The 23,235-nt window shown below is 35.3% G+C and overlaps 1 protein-coding gene across 1 annotated transcript in view; it reads left to right on the forward strand.

Moving 5' to 3' along the window:
• Nucleotides 1-23,235, forward strand: part of LOC106130332 (uncharacterized) — a 56,316-nt gene that overhangs the window by 25,322 nt on the left and 7,759 nt on the right. Inside the window, exons 14-30 of the mRNA XM_060945906.1 lie at nt 6,614-7,185; nt 10,475-10,639; nt 11,003-11,320; nt 11,828-12,011; nt 13,431-13,672; nt 13,989-14,181; nt 14,499-14,685; nt 15,087-15,187; nt 15,719-15,895; nt 16,159-16,346; nt 16,630-16,797; nt 16,920-17,066; nt 17,423-17,501; nt 18,124-18,444; nt 20,007-20,527; nt 21,554-21,709; nt 22,694-23,014. Coding sequence (XP_060801889.1) covers nt 6,614-7,185; nt 10,475-10,639; nt 11,003-11,320; nt 11,828-12,011; nt 13,431-13,672; nt 13,989-14,181; nt 14,499-14,685; nt 15,087-15,187; nt 15,719-15,895; nt 16,159-16,346; nt 16,630-16,797; nt 16,920-17,066; nt 17,423-17,501; nt 18,124-18,444; nt 20,007-20,527; nt 21,554-21,709; nt 22,694-23,014 — 4,040 coding nt within the window. The remainder of the gene's footprint in view (nt 1-6,613; nt 7,186-10,474; nt 10,640-11,002; nt 11,321-11,827; nt 12,012-13,430; nt 13,673-13,988; nt 14,182-14,498; nt 14,686-15,086; nt 15,188-15,718; nt 15,896-16,158; nt 16,347-16,629; nt 16,798-16,919; nt 17,067-17,422; nt 17,502-18,123; nt 18,445-20,006; nt 20,528-21,553; nt 21,710-22,693; nt 23,015-23,235) is intronic.

Genomic DNA, 23,235 nt, shown 5'->3' on the forward strand with positions numbered 1-23,235 from the left:
ATTTTTTATATTAAATTTAGATTTATTCTTAAAAATGGTTTAAATAGCACTTTGATTTAAATATATACATCTGTATTTTATATTCATACACATACATAGGTATATCAAGTTTCTATTCCTATGGATCGGTAAGGTGCCAGATTCAAATGCGTGATGCGCAGTAAGGCATAGGTTCAAATCCCACTTCGGCCATAACCAATGAGTATTTTCGAACTTATGTAGATTCATTAGTTTCCAAACCGGTGAGAGAACATCTTGAGGAAACTTGCACATTCAGGCAACTGGATGTGTAGGTAACCATTGATCCAATACGGGTTAGGTTTACCTGCAAAGGTTGAGGATGTCAGTAAAACCTCACTCACATAATCTAGGATATATGGCCAATGGCATACTGAAATGGCATACCCCGGGCTCCTCTCCAGACAGATGAGGTACTAAAGCCAGAAGGAAGAAGACCTATTTTTATTGTAGTTCTAATGATCTATTGAACACAAAAAACTTTTGTAATGAGTCTTTTATTCATTTCTTTGCTAGGCCAATGTGGAAATGCCAAAAATATAATGTTCTAGGTAGGTATTTTATGCCACAACTTTTTGCAATTTTATTAAAATGTGATAAATATGTGACCAACCTTAAAAGTTGGAATATGTACTTTCATCAATTTTAATAAAACGGCTTTGTTAAGCTTTTTCATTATGACTGTAGCAAAATATTTATATTTAGGAAATTAAATTATTTTCATAGTCAATCTTAGTGAATAATATTAACTTATGTAAAAATAGTTAAGCGATGGGTAATAAGCAAATATTTTTATCTATTTTACTGATATACGTAGATACCTATTTAGAATATTAAAAATAGTAAAATCAGTATTTTTATACAATTAATTTCGGATTAATTTACAACATAAACATAAGTTTAATGTCTAAATAAATGTTCATAATTATTTTATTATAATAATAATAATTGCCACACTCAATAATTTCGTAATATCATACTTTATAATGTTAGTTCCGCTACGCACTTATCCAATTATGCCATATACAATTCAATAATATTCAAAATTATTCATCACTAAAGTTTCCTACGGCTCGCGTATTCGTAATTGGAAATAAAACTATATTCTTTTTTCGGGATGAAAAGATATAATTAAATTCTCCTCTGCACTCCTACATACCAAAAAAAATATTTACATAAAAATTAAAAATATAAATTTAATACATTAAAAAGTATAAATAAATGCCGTGTTGTAGAAATATGTGCCTTTACAACTTGCAATGTTCATATAGCTATTTTTGGATGTTGCATAGCAGGACGAAAGCTTATCTAAATTTACGCCTTTCAAAAATTGAACTAGTCATTTCATCAGTGCAACTTCAAATAATTTCCTCATAAATCATTACCTGAAAACGCATTGCCCATTGATCATAATAAAGGTCGTTATTTCTTGTAGAAAAATGACAAAAAAGTATGATTTAAGTTGCGATCTTAGTATTTCTGTATGATCAATGAATTTAGATTTACCTTAACAATACATACAAGCGATCGCCTTGATTTAAAATTATAAGGTAGGTACACATTGTATCATTTATTCAATTAAAACTTTCCACACATTTGTAAATAGGTCACTTATATCTACCTACATTTGTAAAATTTTGTGCTAGTAAAGTATATTTGAAATAAAAAATAAACTCTTAAATTATTGGTTTTATTTCTCCACTCCCGCTGAAAATCAACGAATACGCCATGATATTGTCCTTGATAGAATAGAATAGATTTATTTTCAAAACTAGCTTCCCCCGCGACTCCGTCCGCGCGGATGTCGGTCTTCGCGTAGGTGGTTTATTTCTCCATTTTATTTTCAGTCCGGTCAATTTAGACCAAAAAATAGGAATGAAGCTACATTAATTCCCATCAAGCTGAAAATGAGTATAATTGTTTAAAACACAATCAAAAGCATTATTTCAAAATTCCCCATGATTCCGGTTTAAGGAAAAAAATTACCCAAGGTCAAAGGTAAGAAAATGGGATTTTCACGATTTTCTTCAAAACGGTAAGTTTTATAGGAAAATTACCTCTGACATAGATTGTAGATCATAAAGATATCTATAAAAAGGAATCAATATTTTTTTTCAATAAAGCTACCGTTTCTGAGATATAATAACCATGCAAAAAGTTGCAAGCGTCATAATATGCATAAGCACGTCTCGTATATATCTATGTAGCAGTAATATAAGTCAAAATATTGTTCTGTCGGTAATTTTAACTTGAATTCAAAATATAAAATATACATAAGTATAATGAAACCCAGTCCCTTCATTTATACTGTAGTGAAACCTTGAGACAACATCTGTCTCTCTGTTTAATTGTGTACGTGGCTAGGGTCGTATACCTGCTTTATCTCAGAATGCTCAACACATGAAATACCGTTAGTCTTTAATAATAGTAGTCCTTGCGGGGATACCGTTGTCGGCTATGGACACCACGGCCTCTCATGCCCTAGGAGTGCCGGCCGTTTAGGGCGCCATGCCACCCTAAATAATATAATCCTCCGTGCTCTTGCCACCATCCATGTTCCAGCCGTTCAAGAACCAAACGGTCTGGCTCGGGATGATGCCAAGAGACCGGATGGTATGACTTTGGTACCCTGGAGATTGGGGCGGCCTTTGGTGTGGGATGCTACTTGTGTCGACACACTTGCGCCGTGTCATCTTCAGGTTACTAAATCTAAGGCCGTTCTGCTTCAAATGAGGCAAAAAACCTCAAAAGGCGCAAATATGTAGTTATCGGTAATATCTATACTTTTGAACCTTTTGGGGTAGAAACTCTGGGACCGGGGGCCTATCTGCCCATCAGCTTTTCCGACAATTGTCGAAAAAGTTATGAGGTATCTCTTGACCGGAGGGCTGGAAATTATCTGGCTCAGAGAATCAGCATTGCCATTCGAATTGGCAATGCTGCCAGCGTTCTGGGCACATTCCCGCATGTTGATGCTATGCAAGGACTGTACAATTTATAAATTAAATTTTAGTTAGTAGTCATCTTTTTTCTTTCTTTTTATAAGTAGTTTTAGTTTTAATTTGATTTCATTGTAATCTCTATTATTGTCCTAAGATGATTTTCTTCACTTAGGGTTATTCTATTTTTTTTAAATAATAAATGCGAAAGTTAGTCTTGAGTGCCACTGCGTAGTGAAAACACGTGTTTATTCTAACTTGTTTCAGACTTTTTCAAGTTTAATAATAAAAATGTTAAAATAAAACGCGCTAATAGTACACTACCTCAGACGTGGCAAGGAAACGGATGCATATTATGACGCTTGCAACTTTTTGCATCGTTATATCTCAGAAACGGTAGCTTAGTTGAAAAAAATTATTGATACCTTTTTTATAGATAACTTTATGATCTACAATTTATGTCTGAGGTAATTTTCCGATTTGAAAAACTTACCGTTTTAAAGAAAAATGCGATACACCCATTTTTTACCTTTGACCGTGAGTAAATTTTTTTCCTTAAACCGGAATCATGGGGAATTTTGAAATAATGCTTTTGATTGTGTTTTAAATAATTATACTCATTTTCAGCTTGATGGGAATTAATGTAGCTATGTAGTATTTTTTCATAGTAATTAGTAGCGGCCCGCTTGTGCAGCAAACGGTTCAAGCCAAAGCCGACTTTCGGCGCTACAGGTTACGGCGCTAAATCCACTGCGGGTACAGAACAACGTCTATGGATAAACTGAAAAATTAAGATTTTTTTTTCTTCGTATTTTTTCGGGATAAAAAGTATCCTATTTTACGCCCAGGATAATAAGGTATAATTATACCAAGTTTCATCAAAATCGAACCGTTAGTTTTCACGTGATGCCTGAACATACAGACAGACAGACAAAAATTTTTTTAATCACATTTTTGTGTTTGGTATCGATCCAGTAACACCCCCTGCTATTTATTTTTTCAATATTTTCAATGTACAGAATTGACCTTTCTACAGATTTATTATATGTATAGATTGGATACAAGGTATCACTTATTGACGTCACATAACTTAAATCTAATTATAACTACTACCGCTTCCAAAGCGCATGTGTAAAAGAAGCGGCGGAACAAACTACACCGCAGCATTTTCATCAGACATCAATTTACAAATATAGATCTCTTAAATCTAAATCGTGGACGAATGCACATTGTCTACATTAAACATGAATGAATGTAGAACTAGTAGATGTTGCTCGCGGTTCGTGACTCTCGTCAAACGTACACTAGATGGAGTTTTAAAACATCAGCATTACACCCGTTCGAAGCCGGGTTGTTAGTAATATATGCAAGCAGGACAAAGGTCTCGTCCAAAGATACTCGCACTGACTTGCTTGTGGTCTGAATTCATTTTGCTGCAACCTTACAAAGGTCGTCAAATCAACTAGTGTAATGGCGCTTTTCATACGAGTAGGCTGCGCTTGGCGATGCATGAGCGACTTCCAATCGAGATGTTGGCTCAGCGGCCGATTGGGTCTACTAAATACTACTAATAGTACTAATTACTTAACTACTCTGAAATTTAAGCATGATAAAAACAATATTTTTGAAGCCGACTGGGTCCATCTTAATACTATTATCTTGTTTTGGTTCGCCCAGCAACTTCGCCCGCCCTCAATCTTTATCAATTTTAACTTTTGTTTGTCTATGTCCAAGCTATATTATTAATTTCATTAAAATCATATATAAATTTCATCGTAATCGGTTCAGTAGTTTTTTCGTGAAAGAGTAACAAACATCCATACTGACATACTCACAAACTTTCTCATTTATAATATTAGTAGGATCTAGTTATTAGAGAACCTGTTTGGCGCAGTCCAAATAACATGAATTCGCGACTCTTTTCCAGAGGGGTAGGCAGAGAGGACGTCTCTCTACGTATCATGATCCCTGCATACTTGTTTCGATTCATCTACGTTACTCTCTTCTATCGGGTACTCTAGATAAAAACCAGTGAACGAAATCTTGAAATGGTAACTTTAGAAGGCTAACGTGATGTCAAAATCAACTGAATTTCTGACGATATCGTCGTGATAATTTCCTAGTAACTTTTATGAGATAATTTGCGATATGCTGATAAATTTATCATTATTGATTAAAATAATGAGTTATATTCGTATAATTTAGATTAATATAATCCAGTTGTAGGTGATAGCTTCGGCCTGGTAGTTTGCCGCTGCTTCGCATAAGGTAAGTTCAATGTTGCTAATTTATTCAGTCAAGATGTATGAAATATATACAAATAGTCGTGTGTAAGTGAATGAAGTCAAAATTGACAAAAGTATTGAGATATGACAAAGAGAAATATAAAACTTGATTGTTCATGTTATGTAATCAAAACTAATAGTCATGAATCACGTGAATTCAAATTCTATATGTGGTTTTACTTATTTATTTATCATTTAACTGATAATTAAGGCCATTTTCATACTGGCATCATTTGATTTTCGAACAAAAGAAATAATTCTGTGCTTCGAAAAGCAACTGTGGAATCACCATTTGGTGATTTTAGACGGCGGACAAAAATAAAGAATGGACCACATTGATGTTTGGGCGTTAAAGTTTTGAAGCTTCAACTTAGATTTGTCTCCTTAAAGAGAAACTGTTATCAAATACTTATGTAGAAACTCGTGAATGTAGAGAATAATTAACGTCATATTGTTAAATACGCAACAAACAAACAAGATTGTCATAATTACAATGACATACTAAGTCCTAGTTAGTAAAAATAAATCTCAAAACATATTTGGCTTGATTGTGCAATACCCTAATTTTCTAAATACTGAATTACCCTGAAATTTACGCATGGTAAAAACAATATTTTTGAAGCGATAAAAGAAATTGTCAATGATTAAGAGTTAGGAATAACTTACATACAGTTATAATGAGATGTTGCTGCGTCGTCGCTTGACTAAATAATATTCTAAAATTATACTATTCATAAACAACAATTTTACTATATATTTTTAAATTTCTAATCCAGAAACCATTTGGAATATAATTTATTGTAAGCATAGTTACGAGTAGATTCATAATTTGGAGTTTACAGAAATGTTAGGTCAGTATGAACTTTGCGTTATGTTAGATAAAAAGTTGTTACTCTGGTTGGTAAGTTACTCTCCAATGAAGCATAAAGTTTTATTTTCGTGCGTCACGATTATGATACATTACTTTAAATCCTGAATGATAAGTAAATTGAGATTAAAATGTTATTTATCAGTGATAATAATCTTTTGGGTATGGAAAACGATAAGAATATACATATATATCAAGGCTATCATTTTAGAGTCCTAGTTATCTCATTAATGTTAAAAAAACACATGTGAGTTTATAGTTAGATGCGATTAGAACATTTAGTTCCTGACAGAGCCGAATAAGTTTATTTAAGTTTTCATTAAATCAGACAAAAAAACACAAACTTAACTTATCATTAAGTTAAGCCAACCAGGCCAAATTAACCCGCCTCGCCTTTGAATGTTCTGATCAAATTTGACCTTAGGAAAGTCCCAAGATTACCTCTGATATTAATGGAAGTTTCTGAATTCTCATAAAAGTATCTAAAGCACATTTTGTTTTAGATGGCGGCAATGCGATGGTTCCTTTTGGCAATAACGTGCCTCTGCGCACAAGCCTTTCCAGATAAGCAGATACAAAGGTCTGCAAAAACCACCGTGTTTTTAGACGAAAAGCTGGAAGGACAAATATTTGAAAATCTCATGGATGAGTCGCCTGTTTCTGCACGAAATGACGCCGCTAATGTCTACCGACTACCCACAACAACAAGACCTTATCATTACAACATTGATTGGATTGTAGATACAACAGAACTTACCTTTGGTGGTACTGTCGCCATACAACTATATGCTACCCAAGCAAATATCAATGAAATAGTCATTCAGTCAGATGATTTAAGCATACTCAATGTTACACTTACCAGAAACAATGTGGTTGTACCACATACTTATTACTTACAACCTGATTTAGATTTTCTGAGAATTGAACTGGTCAATGGTTATTTAGATTTCAATGCAAATAATCCTACTGCTGCTCTTTACGTATTGACTGTAGAATTTGAGGCTGAACTTCGTCATGACATGTATGGTATATACAGAAGTTGGTTTAGAAACGATAACTACACTGAGACACCAAGGTAAATAAATCTACTAATAAGTCCTTATTATTACATACATACATAAATATGGTCACGTCTATATCCCTTGCGAGGTAGACAGAGCCAACAATCCTGAAAATACTGAATGGCCACGTTCAGCTTTTTGACTTAATGATAGAATTGAGATTCAAACAGTGACAGGTTGCTAACCCATCGCCTAAAGAGAATCCCAAGTTTGTTAGCCTATCCCTTAGTCGCCTTTTGCGACATCCATGGGAAAGAGATGGAGTGGTCCTATTCTTTTTGTATTGGTGCCGGGAACCACACGGAACTTCACATTATTTACTTTTTAATTTACTGATTAAATAACAAAAATTTAATAATAATGATAAAATATAATAAATTATTTATTTACTAGCTTTCCCCCGCGACTCCGTCCGCGTGGATGTCGGTCTTCGCGTAGATGGTTTATTTCTCCATTTTATTTTCAGTCCGGTCAATTTAGACCAAAAAATAGGAATGAAGCTACATTAATTCCCAGCAAGCTGAAAATGAGTATAATTGTTTAAAACACAATCAAAAGCATTATTTCAAAATTCCCCATGATTCCGGTTTAAGGAAAAAAATTACCCAAGGTCAAAGGTAAGAAAATGGGATTTTCACGATTTTCTTCAAAACGGTAAGTTTTATAGGAAAATTACCTCAGATATAGATTGTAGATCATAAAGATATCTATAAAAAGGAATCAATATTTTTTTTCAATAATGCTACCGTTTCTGAGATATTACGATGCTAAAAGTTGCAAGCGTCATAATGCACGTCTCGTATATACTCTATGTAGCAGTAATATAAGTAAAAATATTGTTCTGTCGGTAATTTTAACTTGAATTCAAAATATAAAATATACATAAGTATAATGAAACCCAGTCCCTTCATTTATACTGTAGTGAAACCTTGAGACAACATCTGTCTCTCTGTTTAATTGTGTACGTGGCTAGGGTCGTATAGCTGCTTTATCTCAGAATGCTCAACACATGAAATACCGTTAATAATAGTTGTCCTTGCGGGGATACCGTTGTCGGCTATGGACACCACGGCCTCTCATGCCCTAGGAGTGCCGGCCGTTTAGGGCGCCATGCCGCCCTAAATGATATAATCCTCCTAGAACCAAACGGTCTGGCTCGGGATGATGCCAAGAGACCGGATGGTATGACTTTGGTACCCTGGAGATTGGGGCGGCCTTTGGTGTGGGATGCTACTTGTGACGCCACACTTGCGCCGTCTCATCTTCAGGTTACTAAATCTAAGGCCGTTTTGCTTCAAATGAGGCAAAAAACCTCAAAAGGCGCAAATATGTAGTTATCGGGATCAAAGTTTACATCAGATGGCAAGTGTGATAGTGATATTGAAAGGAGAGTGAACGCGGGGAACATGGTGAATGGAGCTTTGCATGCCTTTATGAGCAGTCAGAAACTATCCAAAAAGGCTCGACTGGCTGTGCACAGGGGCGTGTTGGTCCCGACATTAATGTATGGGAGTGAAAGTTGGGTATGGCAAAAGAAGCACAAAAGCAGAATAAATGCAGTGGAAATGAGAGCGTTAAGGAGTATGTTGGGTGTGAAATTGAGTGACCGGATAAGGAACAGTGTGATAAGGGAATGTTGTGATGTGAAAGAAGATGTAGTTACAGGAATAGAAAAGGGTATGTTGAGATGGTTCGGTCATGTGGAGAGGATGAATGAAAACAGGTTGACTAAGCAGATATACATGGAGAGTGTGGAGGGAAAGGTCGGGGTCGGAAGACCTAGACGAACATATCTTGATCAAATTAAGGACGTCCTGGTAAAGGGTCAGGTCAAAAGTACCTGAAACCGCCGAGCTTGCATGAAGAGAGTTATGAATGTAGATGAAGCAAAGGAAGTATGCAGGGATCGTGGCAAGTGGAAAGAGGTAGTCTCTGCCTACCCCTCCGGGAAAGAGGCGTGATTTTATGTATGTATGTATGTAGTTATCGGTAATATCTATACTTTTGAACCTTTTGGGGTAGAAACTCTGGGACCGGGGGGCCTATCTGCCCATCAGCTTTTCCGACATTTGTCGAAAAAGCTAATTGAAGTATATCTTGACCGGAGGGCTGGAAATTATCTGGCTCAGAGAATCAGCATTGCCATTCGAATTGGCAATGCCGCCAGCCTTCTGGGCACATTCCCGCATGTTGATGCTATGCAAGGACTGTACAATTTATAAATTAAATTTTAGTTTGTAGTCATCTTTTTTCTTTCTTTTTATAAGTAGCTTTAGTTTTAATTTGATTATTGCATTGAATTTGAAATGAATTTGAAAATTCTTCACTTAGGGTTATTCTATTTTTTTTTTAAATAATAAATTCGAAAGTTAGTCTTGAGTGCCACTGCGTAGTGAAAACACGTGTTTATTCTAACCTATTTCAGACTTTTTCAAGTTTAATAATAAAAATGTAAAAAAAAAACGCGCTAATAGTACACTACCTCAGAGGTGGCAAGGAAACGGATGCATATTATGACGCTTGCAACTTTTTGCATCGTTATATCACAGAAACGGTAGCTTTGTTGAAAAAAATTATTGATACCTTTTTTATAGATAACTTTATGATCTTCAATTTATGTCTGAGGTAATTTTCCGATTTGAAAAACTTACCGTTTTAAAGAAAATTGCGATACACCCATTTTTTACCTTTGACCGTGAGTAAATTTTTTTCCTTAAACCGGAATCATGGGGAATTTTAAATAATGCTTTTGATTGTGTTTTAAATAATTATACTCATTTTCAGCTTGATGGGAATTAATGTAGCTATGTAGTATTTTTTTCATAGTAATTAGTAGCGGCCCGCTTGTGCAGCAAACGGTTCAAGCCAAAGCCGACTTTAGGCGCTACAGGTTACGGCGCTAAATCCACTGCGGGTAACGCAACGTGTGTTCGCGGTTCTACAGAACAACGTCTATAGATAAACAGAAAAATTAAGATTTTTTTTTCTTCGTATTTTTTCGGGATAAAAAGTATCCTATTTTACGCCCAGGATAATAAGGTATAATTATACCAAGTTTCATCAAAATCGAACCGTTAGTTTTCACGTGATGCCTGAACATACAGACAGACAGACAAAAATTTTTTTAATCACATTTTTATGTTTGGTATCTATCCAGTAACACCCCCTGCTATTTATTTTTTCAATATTTTCAATGTACAGAATTGACCTTTCTACAGATTTATTATATTTTATTTATATGATTGATGAGATTATTTGAAGGTACTCAAACTGAACAATTTCATTATTCATCTACATTTTCAGCTTCATGGCCACGACTCAGTTCCAAGCTACGTCAGCTAGAAGGGCGTTCCCTTGTTATGACGAACCTAGTTTCAAAGCCACTTTCGATATCAGCATCACGCGACGCCGTGACGTCAGAAGTTGGTCTTGCATGAGACTCGAAAACACTGACAACACTACTTATGGGTAAGTCAATTTATGAAAATAAGTTAGAAACTGACTGAGTATTCTTAATTTGCATACAAACATACATATAATCACGTCTATATGCCTTGCGGGGTAAACAGAGCTGACACTCTTAAAAAGACTGATATGCCACGTTCAGCTCTTTGGCTTAATGATAGAATTGAGATAAAAATGTTGACAGGTTGCTAGTTTGTCGCCTAAAAGAAGAATCCCAAGTTTATAAGCCTATCCCTTAGTCGCCTTTTACGACATCCATGGGAAAGAGATGGAGTGGTCCTATATATGTGTTGTTTTTTTCTATTGGTGCCGGAAACCACACGACACTTAGTTTGTTCAAAAAAGTAAATTACATTTTTCTTCCAGCACCGATTTCGAAGTGGACACTTTCTACAGAACTCCCGTAATGTCCACATATCTTTTGGCCATCATCGTAGCTGACTATGATACTCGTGGAGTCAACAATAGTGCCGGTGAACTTGTTTATGAAGTCATCGCTAGACCTGCTGCCATTGAAGACGACCAACATATATATGCTTTAGATGTTGGTCAAGAATTGCTTGCAGAAATGAGCGACCATACTGCTATAGACTACTACTTTGTTGAAAACCTTAAAATGACACAAGCAGCTATACCTGATTTTGGAGCTGGTGCCATGGAAAACTGGGGCTTACTCACTTATAGGTTTGTGCAATCTTAATATCACTACCAACGACGGCCTCTGTGGTGCAGCGGTTGTACGCTTGTCTGTGACATCGGAGGTCCCGGGTTCGAATCCCGGCCAGGGCATGATGAGAAAAGTACTTTTCTGATGTTGGCCTGGGTCTTGGATGTTTATATATATAAGTTTTTATTATAAAATATAGTATCGTTGAGTCAGTATCTCGTAACGCAAGTCTCGAACTTACTTTGAGGCTAACTCAATCAGTGTATTTTGTCCCGTATATATTTATTTATTTATCTCAGTATAAAGCAAAGTTGCTTCAGACGTATGTATGTTTAGATCTCTAAAACTACGCAACAGATTTTGATGCAGTTTTTTTAATAGATAGAGTGATTCAAGAGGAAGATCACATTTCACATCGACAGTGAGGAAACTCTGAAACTGTCTAATATTTCATTCTTTTTATTAATACGACTTATAATTCGAAATCATTGTATGTGTAACTACAATTACTCTTCTATTTTTAGGGAAGCCTACCTTATGTACCACGATAACCACACCAACAGTAACTCCAAACAGCTGATCGCTTACATTTTGTCCCACGAAATTGCTCACATGTGGTTTGGCAATCTGGTCACCTGCGATTGGTGGGATGTTTTATGGCTTAACGAAGGATTCGCTAGATACTATCAATACTTTTTGACTGACTGGGTAAGTTCTCATTAATAATAATAATAAGCCATCTCACTTTAGAACAAAAGGTACAACATAATAATAATACAATTTACTTAATAATAGCTGAAAAAATTCACAAATACACCGATCTACAAGATGAAGTCACTAGGATTTGGAAGCAAGAAAAAGTATATGTTGTTCCTATTGTTATTTCGCCTACCGGTATCATCCTTAAATATCTTCATCATAGCCTTAAACTCCTTGATTTCAAACCTTCTACTTACGTACCAATACAAAAAGCCGCCATCTTAAATACATGTCGGTTAGTTAGAAGCGGACCGACTGACTTACAACAGGCAGAATAAATTACATATCATTTACTTGGTTGACGCCCGTAAATGGTATTAACTTACCAGCTTTAGCTGAGATAGAAAAAACATAAATAAATAATAATAACACAGCTGCAGCCATCTCACTTTAGAACAAAAGGTACCAAAGGGCCTCTTCATGTTGGCTTCGGCCCCATGAACGCCTCCCAAATGACCCTATGGGCCCGTGCACATTTTACATGTACCAACATAATAATAAACGTTTATTTGCTCTTCACAAAAATGTTCTTACTAACTAATCAACCAGTCTCATTTCTTCGGGAGTCCGTATTTTGTTGTTATTTAGTACTAATACTGATGTCTTCTAAAAATAAAATTATTTTATATATGTAGTTTATTGTACCTCAGTGAAGTTTAATTGTAAAAAATACAGGAAGGTTTCAGTGTTGTTATATGGAACGACGCGGTTAAATTAAATTAAATTAAATTAAATAAACATTGAACTAAAAAAAAATAAAAAATTATGCAAACTTCTTATTCTATTTAATCCATATCCCACACGAACTGATTACTACTAAAGTTATTTAGGGAGAAAGATAAACTGTTTTTTATCTGAGCATATTATAACTAATTCAATCTAAAGATGATATGCTACCTAATGGACTAAAATCCAAAGACGCCGAAAACCTGAACAAGTGGAAAGAGAAGTCTTAAGACGGACCCCGGCCCCGAAACACTTCTGTGGAGGGTGCAACCGGAAAACACGCAGAGATGAGAGAGAGAGAGGGATTAAAACTTATTTACATACATACATACATATGGTCACGTCTATATCCCTTGCGGGGTAGACAGAGCCAACAGTCTTGAAAATACTGAATGGCCACGTTCAGCTATTTGGCTTAATGATAGAATTGAGATTCAAATAGTGACAGGTTGCTAGCCCATCGCCTAAAAGAAGAAACTCAAGTTTTTAAGCCTATCCCTTAGTCGCCTTTTACGACATCCATGGGAAAGAGATGGAGTGGTCCTATTCTTTTTGTATTGGTGCCGGGAACCACACGGCACCTTATTTAGATGTACCTAATGCTGTTCTACCATCAACACTTATTTTTATACCTTTCATCAGGTTGAAGATTACATGGGTTTCGAGACAAGATTCATCACAGAGCAGGTTCATACATCTTTGCTCTCTGACTCCGTTGTTAATGCTCATCCACTCAGCACCTCTGGTATTGGTAGTCCAGCACAAGTCAGCAGCATGTTCTCAACCCTCACTTACAATAAGGGTGCAGCCGTAATCAGAATGACTGAACATCTTCTCGGATTCGAAGTGCACAGACAAGGGTTGAGGAACTATTTGGCTGATAAGTAAGACGAATATTAATTCAATCGTTTCTTTTTTTTAAGTATTAATTGTTGACCAAAGAATGTCATAACAAGCATTTACGCTGGGGACATGAATAAATAAAAAAATATATAATCATAAGTTCAGTAAACTTTCTACAAAACATTTTGACTCATACACTTGAAATAAAATCGTTTGGCTGACATTAGGTATATCACTGCTAAGTCCATTTCTTTTAGTACTAAACAATCTTGATACGTCTTTTATTCAAAAATTTTACTAAAGATATGAACTATGTTTTCAAGGTTCGGATGAATTGTCAATTTATATAATTTTCAGCGCTTTTGGTACCGCTTTGCCGATTGATCTATTCGAAGCGCTCCAAAATGCTTCAGTTGCTGCGGGCGCCATCTCAGAGTACGGGCCTGACTTCTCAGTCATTGACTACTACAAGACCTGGACTGAGCAAGGTGGTCACCCTGTTCTCAATGTTCAAGTTGATCAGCAAACAGGCCAGTTATTCATCTCTCAGGTATTTTGATATCTACAGGCATATATTTAAGATCAATTTCTTTTTTTTTCTAAAAATCTTCACCTTTCTTATATTTACATATGTACGTATAACTACGGTTATATCCCCAGCGGTATAGACAGAGTCACCAGCCTTTAAAAAGCTATCCTTTAGTCGCTTTTACGACATCCGTGGGAAAGAGATGGGGAGTGGTCCTATTCTTTTTCTAATGGTTCCGGGAACCACACGGCATCATCTTATTTTTAGGTGGCTTTTAATTTTTGAAACCACATTTATGCGATTATTTACAAACGAAATTATTAACATTTTTTTTTCAGCGTCGTTTCGACATCACCAATGGATATTCCACCCCACTAAGGAACTGGATTGTACCTATTACTTTTGTAGCTGCCAGCAATCCTTATTTCAACAATACCAAACCAACGCACATAATGACAGAAGCCACCATGACAATTGACGCGAATGTTTTCAACGAGTGGGTCGTTCTCAACACTCAGCAGACAGGTACTAGACATACTTTGGCTAATAAATACAGAAAGAAACAAAAGATCCCAAAACCCAATTTTCCTAATAATTAATAAAACTGAAACAAGAGATTTCCTGACTTTCGCGGTCTTAGATCGTGAACTCCAACTTTTGGCAGATAATAAATTATTAGGCAATATTTAATTGCAATACAAAGCAAAACATGTTGTGAAAACAAACTTAAAGCTTAATTAGGGCTGGACTGATAAGATGTTTACATACATATAATCACGTCAATATCCCTTACGGGGAAGACAGAACCGACAGTCTTTAAAAGACTAAGCGTACGCGGTGTTTCGTTGATTAACTTGACTACTGATTAAACTTAATATTAATAAAGTAAATTACCAGATAATAAAAGTGTGTTAATTGTTTTTAAGGATTCTACAGAGTTAACTACGACGATTATACTTGGAATCTCATCGCCTTAGCTCTGCAAGGCGAAGCAAGAACAGTCATCCATGAATACAACAAGGCACAGGTACCTTTGCTTTTAAATAATTTATGTGATATTCACTCTTTCAATTGGATATTTCTGCTGACTCCTGGCTTTAGTCCTGGTTAAATCCTCACCTCTCTGTAAAAGAGCCCGGAGTCTTATTGATTACGATCTTGGAGTCAGGTTTCAATAGAATACCTATTGCATTTTCAAGTTTCGCCAAATCAAATTTACCAGCATAACCCAAACAAATACAGAGATTTCAGAATATGCCTCTAGTATATAGACTATACCATTTTGCCGTGTGGTTCCCGGCACCATTACAAAAAAGAATAGGACCACTCCATCTTCTTCCCATGGATGTCGTAAAAGGCGACTAAGGGATAGGCTTATAAAATTGCGATCCTTTTTTTAGGCGATGGGCTAGCAACCTGTCACTATTTGGATCTCAATTCCATCATTAAGCCGAGTAGCTGAACGTGGCCATTCAGTCTTTTCGGGACTATTGGCTCTGTCTACCCCTTAAGGGATATAGACGTGACTATATATATGTATGTATGTACCATTTTGCAGATTGTCAATGACGTCTTCCAATTCGCCCGATCCGGCCTCATGTCTTACACCAGGGCCTTCAGCATCCTCTCCTTTTTGCAATACGAGACCGACTACGCCCCCTGGGTGGCCGCCATCACAGGTTTCAATTGGCTCAGGAACAGATTCGCATCAACACCTTACCTAAATACTTTAGAAGTAAGTACGATTAACATGATACTTTTATGAATGATACCTATTTAATTTTATTGTATTATCAATTACTAATCGTGCTTTATCCAAATAAACATGGTAATTTACCATTTTCCTGTAATAAACAACATACGATATATAATAATAGTCAATTTGACAATTTTAAACTACACTTGCACTAGTACTAATTGAAATGTTTTCTAATGGTGTACCATTAGAAACATTTACATTTCAATGTAAATAGAGCCTAATTATGGATAACATTTTAGAACCTTATTGGCAACTGGTCTACGGCGGTGATGAACAATGTGACTTACTACCCTACTGAGGGTGAAAGTTTCATGCAGTCATACAAGAGGATGCAGCTTGCGCCTACAATGTGCGCCATCGGAGTTCCCGCTTGCATAGAAGCTGCCGAGACGCAATTCGCTAATCTGATGACCGTTACCGATTACGAGTAAGTAAATTTCAATATCAATAATTCCAAAATTCAAAAATTCATACTGAAATATTTTTTATTTGCATTAACAGGACTACGCAATTTATCTTTAAGATAAATATAGTTTTGTTCTTGGCATCAGTTGCATGTGAATTTTCGGAAGTGACTTATATTTTATTTTAATCCTTATTCATATCTAGCTTTGCGTCAACATCTTGTAGTTTGTTAGTATCAACAAAAACAAAACCATATTCCCCTCGTTATATAAGTATGTTCCTAATTAATTGTTTTTCACAATTAGAGTGCCAGTTGACAGCCGCACTTGGGTCTACTGCAACGCTCTGCGCAGAGGCAACGCCCAGCACTTCAACTTCCTTTGGAACAGATTCCAGCAACACCACGTTTATACTGAGAAGATCCTCATCCTATCCGCCCTTGGTTGTACCAATGACGTACCAAGTCTCACGACGTAAGTGTCTTTCTTTATGTTCTTTTATTCCTACAATATCTGTACCATTGTCTTTGATTTAATTTTATTTGATTGAAGGAACTCTTATTACGATTTTATTATAACTATTATCTTCTTTTTAGCTTCTTAAACGCAATTCTTGAAGAGAACTTCCTGATCAGACGACAAGATTACAACACCGCTTTCAACGCCGCCGTTTCTGGTAACGAGAACAACACCCAAATTGTATTCAGTTACGTTCAAGAAAATCTGGAGCTGCTCGAAGCTGCGTAAGTGTGTTTTAACTTTTTAAATTCATTGAATCATTAATTCGTTTGTTTTAAAATCGAATATAACTTCAACAATTATTTATAAGTTTACATTCATACATACATATGGTCACATCTATATTCCTTGCGGGGTAGACAGAGCCAACAGTCTCGAAAAGACCGAATGGCCACGCTCAGCTATTTGGCTTGATGATAGAATTGAGATTCAAATTGTGACAGGTTGCTAGCCCAATGTCAAATAAAAATTAACAATTGACGATCGTACTTTTTCGATACGTAAAATTATTAAAACTTTTCAGTAAGCGGCCTGTGTGTAAATTAACAATACATTTTTAAACAGTTGTTTTTTTTAACAGGTACAATGTAACCTCCAGCGTTGCTGTTCCCTTGTCTTACATCAGCGCTAGGCTGAGAACTGAAGAAGAAGTGGAAGAGGTATGTATTTCTATTAACAAAATTATTATTTATATATGCCGTGCCGTGTAATTCCCGACACCAATATAAAAAAGACCCTTCCATCCTTCTCCATCTCTTTCCCATGGATGTCGTAAAAGGCGACTAAGGGATAGGCTTATAAACTTGTAATTTTTCTTATGGGCTAGCAACCTGTCATTTTTTGAATGTCAATTCTATCATTAAGCCTAACAGCTAAACGAAGTCTGTTAGTCTTTCAAGTCTGCTAGATCTGTCTATCCGTCAGTGAAAATGAACGAATGAATAAGTTTTTTTTTATATTAACTTATGCAAAACTTACATTATTCTACTGATTGATTTTCACTACACTGTTCCACAATATAATAATATTGATGTCACTAAATCTAAAGACTTGATCACAAATCGGAATAGAACATTATCTTCTTCTGCGTTTTATTGGTTTGGCTCAAGCACATTCTATACCTATACAATTTGTCGGTATCTGTTGTTAAAAATAAAGTTTTAATATAAATAAATAGTACGCAAAAACTGTGTGAGCCAAATCATCTAACTAAATGAGATTTAAAAAAAACAATTCTCTAATCAGATCGTTTCAAACATTCAATCAATCTGTTATCCACAGTTCCAACTTTGGGCAAGACAGAACCGGAACGCTCTTGGGAATTCTTACAACAGCGTCATCAACGGAGCCGAGAGTGCTAGGTCCAGTATTGTTTGGGTCAATGAAGTCTTAGATGACGTTCTAAACTATATCGAAAGCGGAGGTGATAATCTAGAAGTAACTACTGCTATTCCAGCCACTGACCCTGTTATAGTAACTGAAGTAAGACCAGTCATTACTCCCCCTCCGATACCTGAGTTGCCCGAAGTGCCAGATTCTGCTGTGGCGTCAGCATTATCATTGGTGGCAATTGTTTCTGTTGCTATTGTGAACTTAGCCTTGTAATTGTAGTTAGTGAGATTGTGACAATATACAATTTTTTGCACAAAGGGCAAAGTAAGAGTATTATTTTTTTTCAATCGTATCCTTAATTATACCCTTTTATATTTAGTCAGCTCGCAGTAATTTTTCATTTGTTTTTATAGAAACGCTATGGTTGAATGTAATGTTATTGAAAATATTTAAAAAGTTTTTGAATGTTGAATAAGAATATTACAAATAGTAATTAATAAACATAAGTGTACCCATATTTTTGTAAATATTGTAATAAATTATTGAAATATTTTTATAATTTCTTTATTTTTTCCATATCCTACTGTTTAGTGATTTCCATAAACATTCATGATTTTTGATGTATTCAACAAAATCATCTTCAAACACGATTATTTTCAAAGGAAATACTATAAAAATTGTGATTCACTATAATGTTGCTTATATCAGCCGTCAGTCAATGTACTGTGTAAAGTGAATTACTTGTATCAAAGATAAGAGAGAGAGAAAGCTGAAACGTGAACCAAGACGAGTATTAATCAAATAAGAAGAAATAAGAAAAAGACGATTATTAATCAAAAGAATTTTATAAATATTGCAATAAATAAATAAAAAACTAGAAATAACAATATGACGCAAGTAATTACCGGGCAAAATGTTATAAGTAGGTACTATCTATAGTGTAGAATCGAGATTAATTAATTATCATACTAGATCTATTAAATTACTATTTACTTAAAGTTTAAGTACCCACATATTATACTTCGATAAATGAATTTATTAGATTTTGATTTATTTATTTGCTTCTATAATTAGTATCAAAAGTTTCTTATTTTTTTGGTAACGATAAATTTATGTACAAATCTAGATTTTTTAAGATCATGGACATATTTAATTGTAATAAGTAACAAAACATCAACATTATAAAAACAAATTGGTTCATAAGTTTTAATTGTTTAATCTGTATTTTCACTCGGATTAAGATAGTGATACACAAGTTGACGTTTATCTACGATAAAATATATCAAAAGCAATATCGACTGATTAGCAAATTATAATATCGAAGAATTTAATTTCATATGCCCATTATCCTTTGAAACCAGCGTGACGATGGTACGTAAATAATATTTCAGTATTCAAAATAGTTTATTTTTCATTCTCTTCATAGTCAACACGTATCACTCGTTCATCTTATTTACTTTTTTTATTTTATTTTGGTTATTATGTTCGGGTTTGTCGAAAGGCTTTGTACCTATGCGACGATCTTTATGTAATCACATAGGTAATCAAATCATTTCAATCGACAGAAGATTTTGTGCAATAGTAACATTTATTAATTAGATGTCGGATGTCGTAAAAGGCGACTAAGGGGTAGGCTTACAAACTTGGGATTCTTTTTTAGGCGATGGGCTAGTAACCTGTCACTAGATGAATCTCAATTCTATCTTAAAGCCAAATAGCTGAACGTGGCCATTCAGTCTTTTCAAGACTTTTGGCTCTGTCTACCCCGCAAGGGATATGGACGTGACCATATGTATGTATGTATGTATTAATTAGAAAAAATTGTCTCGCAGACTGGTCGCTGGTTTTTCCTCGCCATTGGAATAGTCCTTCTTCAGGACACCCTAACTTTTAGTCCCGTCCCAGACCTTGAAGAAGAATGGACAACTTTCACAGAAAACCTCAGAAATCCAGCCTACAGACTACCAACTACGACCGTTCCTTTACACTACGAAGTATCTCTTACACCTTACTTCGATAACGCACCAACAGTTGAAAGGCAGTTTACCTTCGATGGATTAGTGACAATAAGAATTAATGTCACTGAAGAAAATGTTACCGAGATCATTTTGCACTGCAATGACCTCACAATTGGTAATGTAAGCCTTTCATCTGTAAGTGGTTTAGGAGATGACATATTGGTACCTGAAGAAAACAGAGTTTGCGAGGTGCCATACAGTTTTCTGAGACTGCGTACATCAGAAGCCTTGCAATTGCACGAAGAATACTCCATCACCATTAACTTTATTGGCAACCTACAAACAAATATGAGAGGATTCTACAGGAGTTTTTATCGGGACAATGGCGGCAACAAGTAAGTATTTTATATCATGAATAATCTTAATAATGTATATTTTTCTAGGAGAAAATTGTATATTAAGGTGTTTCTCTAGCTTTACTGTCTCTTAGGATGAGAGCAAACATCTTTAGAACACCTGCACAACTGAAAACAAGTAAATACATACATACATACATATGATCACGTCTTTATCCCTTACGGGGTTAGACAGAGCCAACAGTCTTGGAAAGACTTAAAGGCCACGTTCAGCTGTTTGGCTTAATGATAGAATTGCGATTCAAATAGTGACGGGTTGCTAGCCCATCGCCTAAAAGAAGAATCCCGAGTTTATAAGCCTATCCCTTGGTCGCCTTTTACGACATCCATGGGAAAGAGATGGAGTGGTCCTATTCTTTTTTGTACTGGTGCCGGGAACCACACGGCATTCCCAAGTTCAAGTTCCCTTGTAGTTTCGAGAAAAACTGATTTATCCACTCCTGGATTAGGGTCATTGGCGGACCTCTTGATCTTGGACATGACGATTAATAATATACCATTTATTGCATTTTAAGTACAATAATTGCCCCCTAAATTATCACATAAAGCATGCCTATATTTATTATTCAACTTATATTGTCGCTAATAAAGATAAGATTATATCAATCAGCTTTTCCATCGTCAATTTATTGAAGCTAATGATAAAAATACATTAATAAGCATTTATGTAAATAATACCACTAAAAACTAACATACATTCATACATATATACCTACCTACATATGGTCACGTCTATTTCCCTTGCGGGGTAGACAGAGCCAACAGTCTTGAAACGACTGATAGGCCACTTTCAGCTATCGTATTTGGCTTTAAGATAAAATTGAGATTCAAATAGTGACAGGTTGCTATCCCATCGCCTAAAAGAAGAAGTCCAAGTTTATAAGCCTTTCCCTTAGCCACCTTTTACGACTTCCATGAGAAAGAGATGGAGTGGTCAGACATGTTCAGACATGTCAGACAGTTTGTAAGCCTATAAGAATATTATAACATAGAAATACTTTGCAGATGGATGGGCACCACTCAGTTCCAACCTCATCACGCCAGACAAGCATTCCCTTGCTATGACGAGCCTGGCTTTAAAGCCCACTTCGACATTACCATCATCAGGCCTGCTGACTTCAGCCCAACCATCTCCAACATGCCTATCAGAGAAACGACGAAGTGAGTATCAATAGTTTGTAGATTGTTAAAAAACTTGCCAGTTTAAATACCATCTATTTGGTTCACTTTTGGGCCAGTTGGTTCAAATGTTGCCTCTGTGGCGCAGCGGTAGTGCGCTTGTCTGTGTCACCGGAGGTCCCGGGTTCGAATCCTGGCCAGGGCATGATGAGAAACGAACTTTCTCTGATTGGCCTGGATTTTGGATGTTTATCTATATAAGTATTTATTATAAAATATAGTATCGTTGAGTTAGTATCTCGTAACACAAGTTTCGAACTTTCTTCGAGGCTAACTCAATCAGTGTAATTTCTCTCGTATATATTTATTATATTTATTAATGTTTTAAAACACAGAGTAAGTTCGACCCAAAATTAACATATAGCCTACTTAGTGCAGCCAGGAAGGTATAATTTAATTATTACTAAAATAGGGGAAAAATTTACTACTACCTTGTTATCATACTTTCTAAATCAAAACGTTTAATTAACAAGTCGGCAATTTCATAATTCAAATGCGACAAATCTGGGGGCACGGCAGTGCCCCCGCCAAGTCGAGCAAATGGATCTCACAACTTTTTACGGTAGAAAGACTGAGCTGCGAGACTTGGTTTTTTTACAAGATGTTTTTGATAGCATATAAATTTACTAATAAATATGTTTATTATTTCATTAAGCCATGTATAGTTTTATCTTTTAGTTTTCATTAATTACTTTTATTAAGATTTATATTAGTTTTATTAAGCTAACTCACAATGTGTTATAAAAGCCTAGAAATAAAAGAAAATGTGTAACATTATAATATTTATATGCATACATCTTAAGCCATTGTTCAAAACAAAAATAAGATCATTGCATTGCATTGCAAGTGATTTATTTCTTTTATAACTATAAACTATTTCTTGTAACTATGTAATTTTCTATGCAATAAAGTTACTTATAACAAGATGATTCAAAAATTTTGCTTAAACATAATTTTTGTTCTCAGTTTAACTGACACCAACCGAGTCGCTGAAACTTTCGAAACGACACCTTACACTTCGACCTACCTCTTAGCCTTTATCGTGTCTAATTACGAGAAAATAGCTGAGGGCAATGACACCGACAGACCATTTGACATCTACGCAAGAGATAACGCAGCGGGCACCGGGGATTGGGCCCTTGAAATTGGAGAGGATTTATTAGTAGCTATGGAACAGCTAACAAACATCTCATATTATGATATGCAAACGAATCTTGACATGAAACAAGCCGCTATTCCTGACTTCTCAGCTGGTGCTATGGAAAATTGGGGATTGTTGACGTACAGGTATTGAACAACTTCTTATTTAGTCTCCAATTTTGAAAAGATGTAATTTCTTTATTGTTAGACTTTTGATCATATATTTTATTTATATTATATATGGCATTTTATTTTAGAGACTCAGTTTTTCTTGTAAAGTAAAGTAAAAGTATTATATTTTGTAAAGCGTCACTTATGATTGAACTAAGGTAAATATTACGTTCCACGTTTGACACTGAGATCTGTAT

This window comes from Amyelois transitella, chromosome 9 (assembly GCF_032362555.1).
Source record: "Amyelois transitella isolate CPQ chromosome 9, ilAmyTran1.1, whole genome shotgun sequence".
Taxonomy (NCBI): Eukaryota; Metazoa; Arthropoda; class Insecta; order Lepidoptera; family Pyralidae; genus Amyelois; species Amyelois transitella.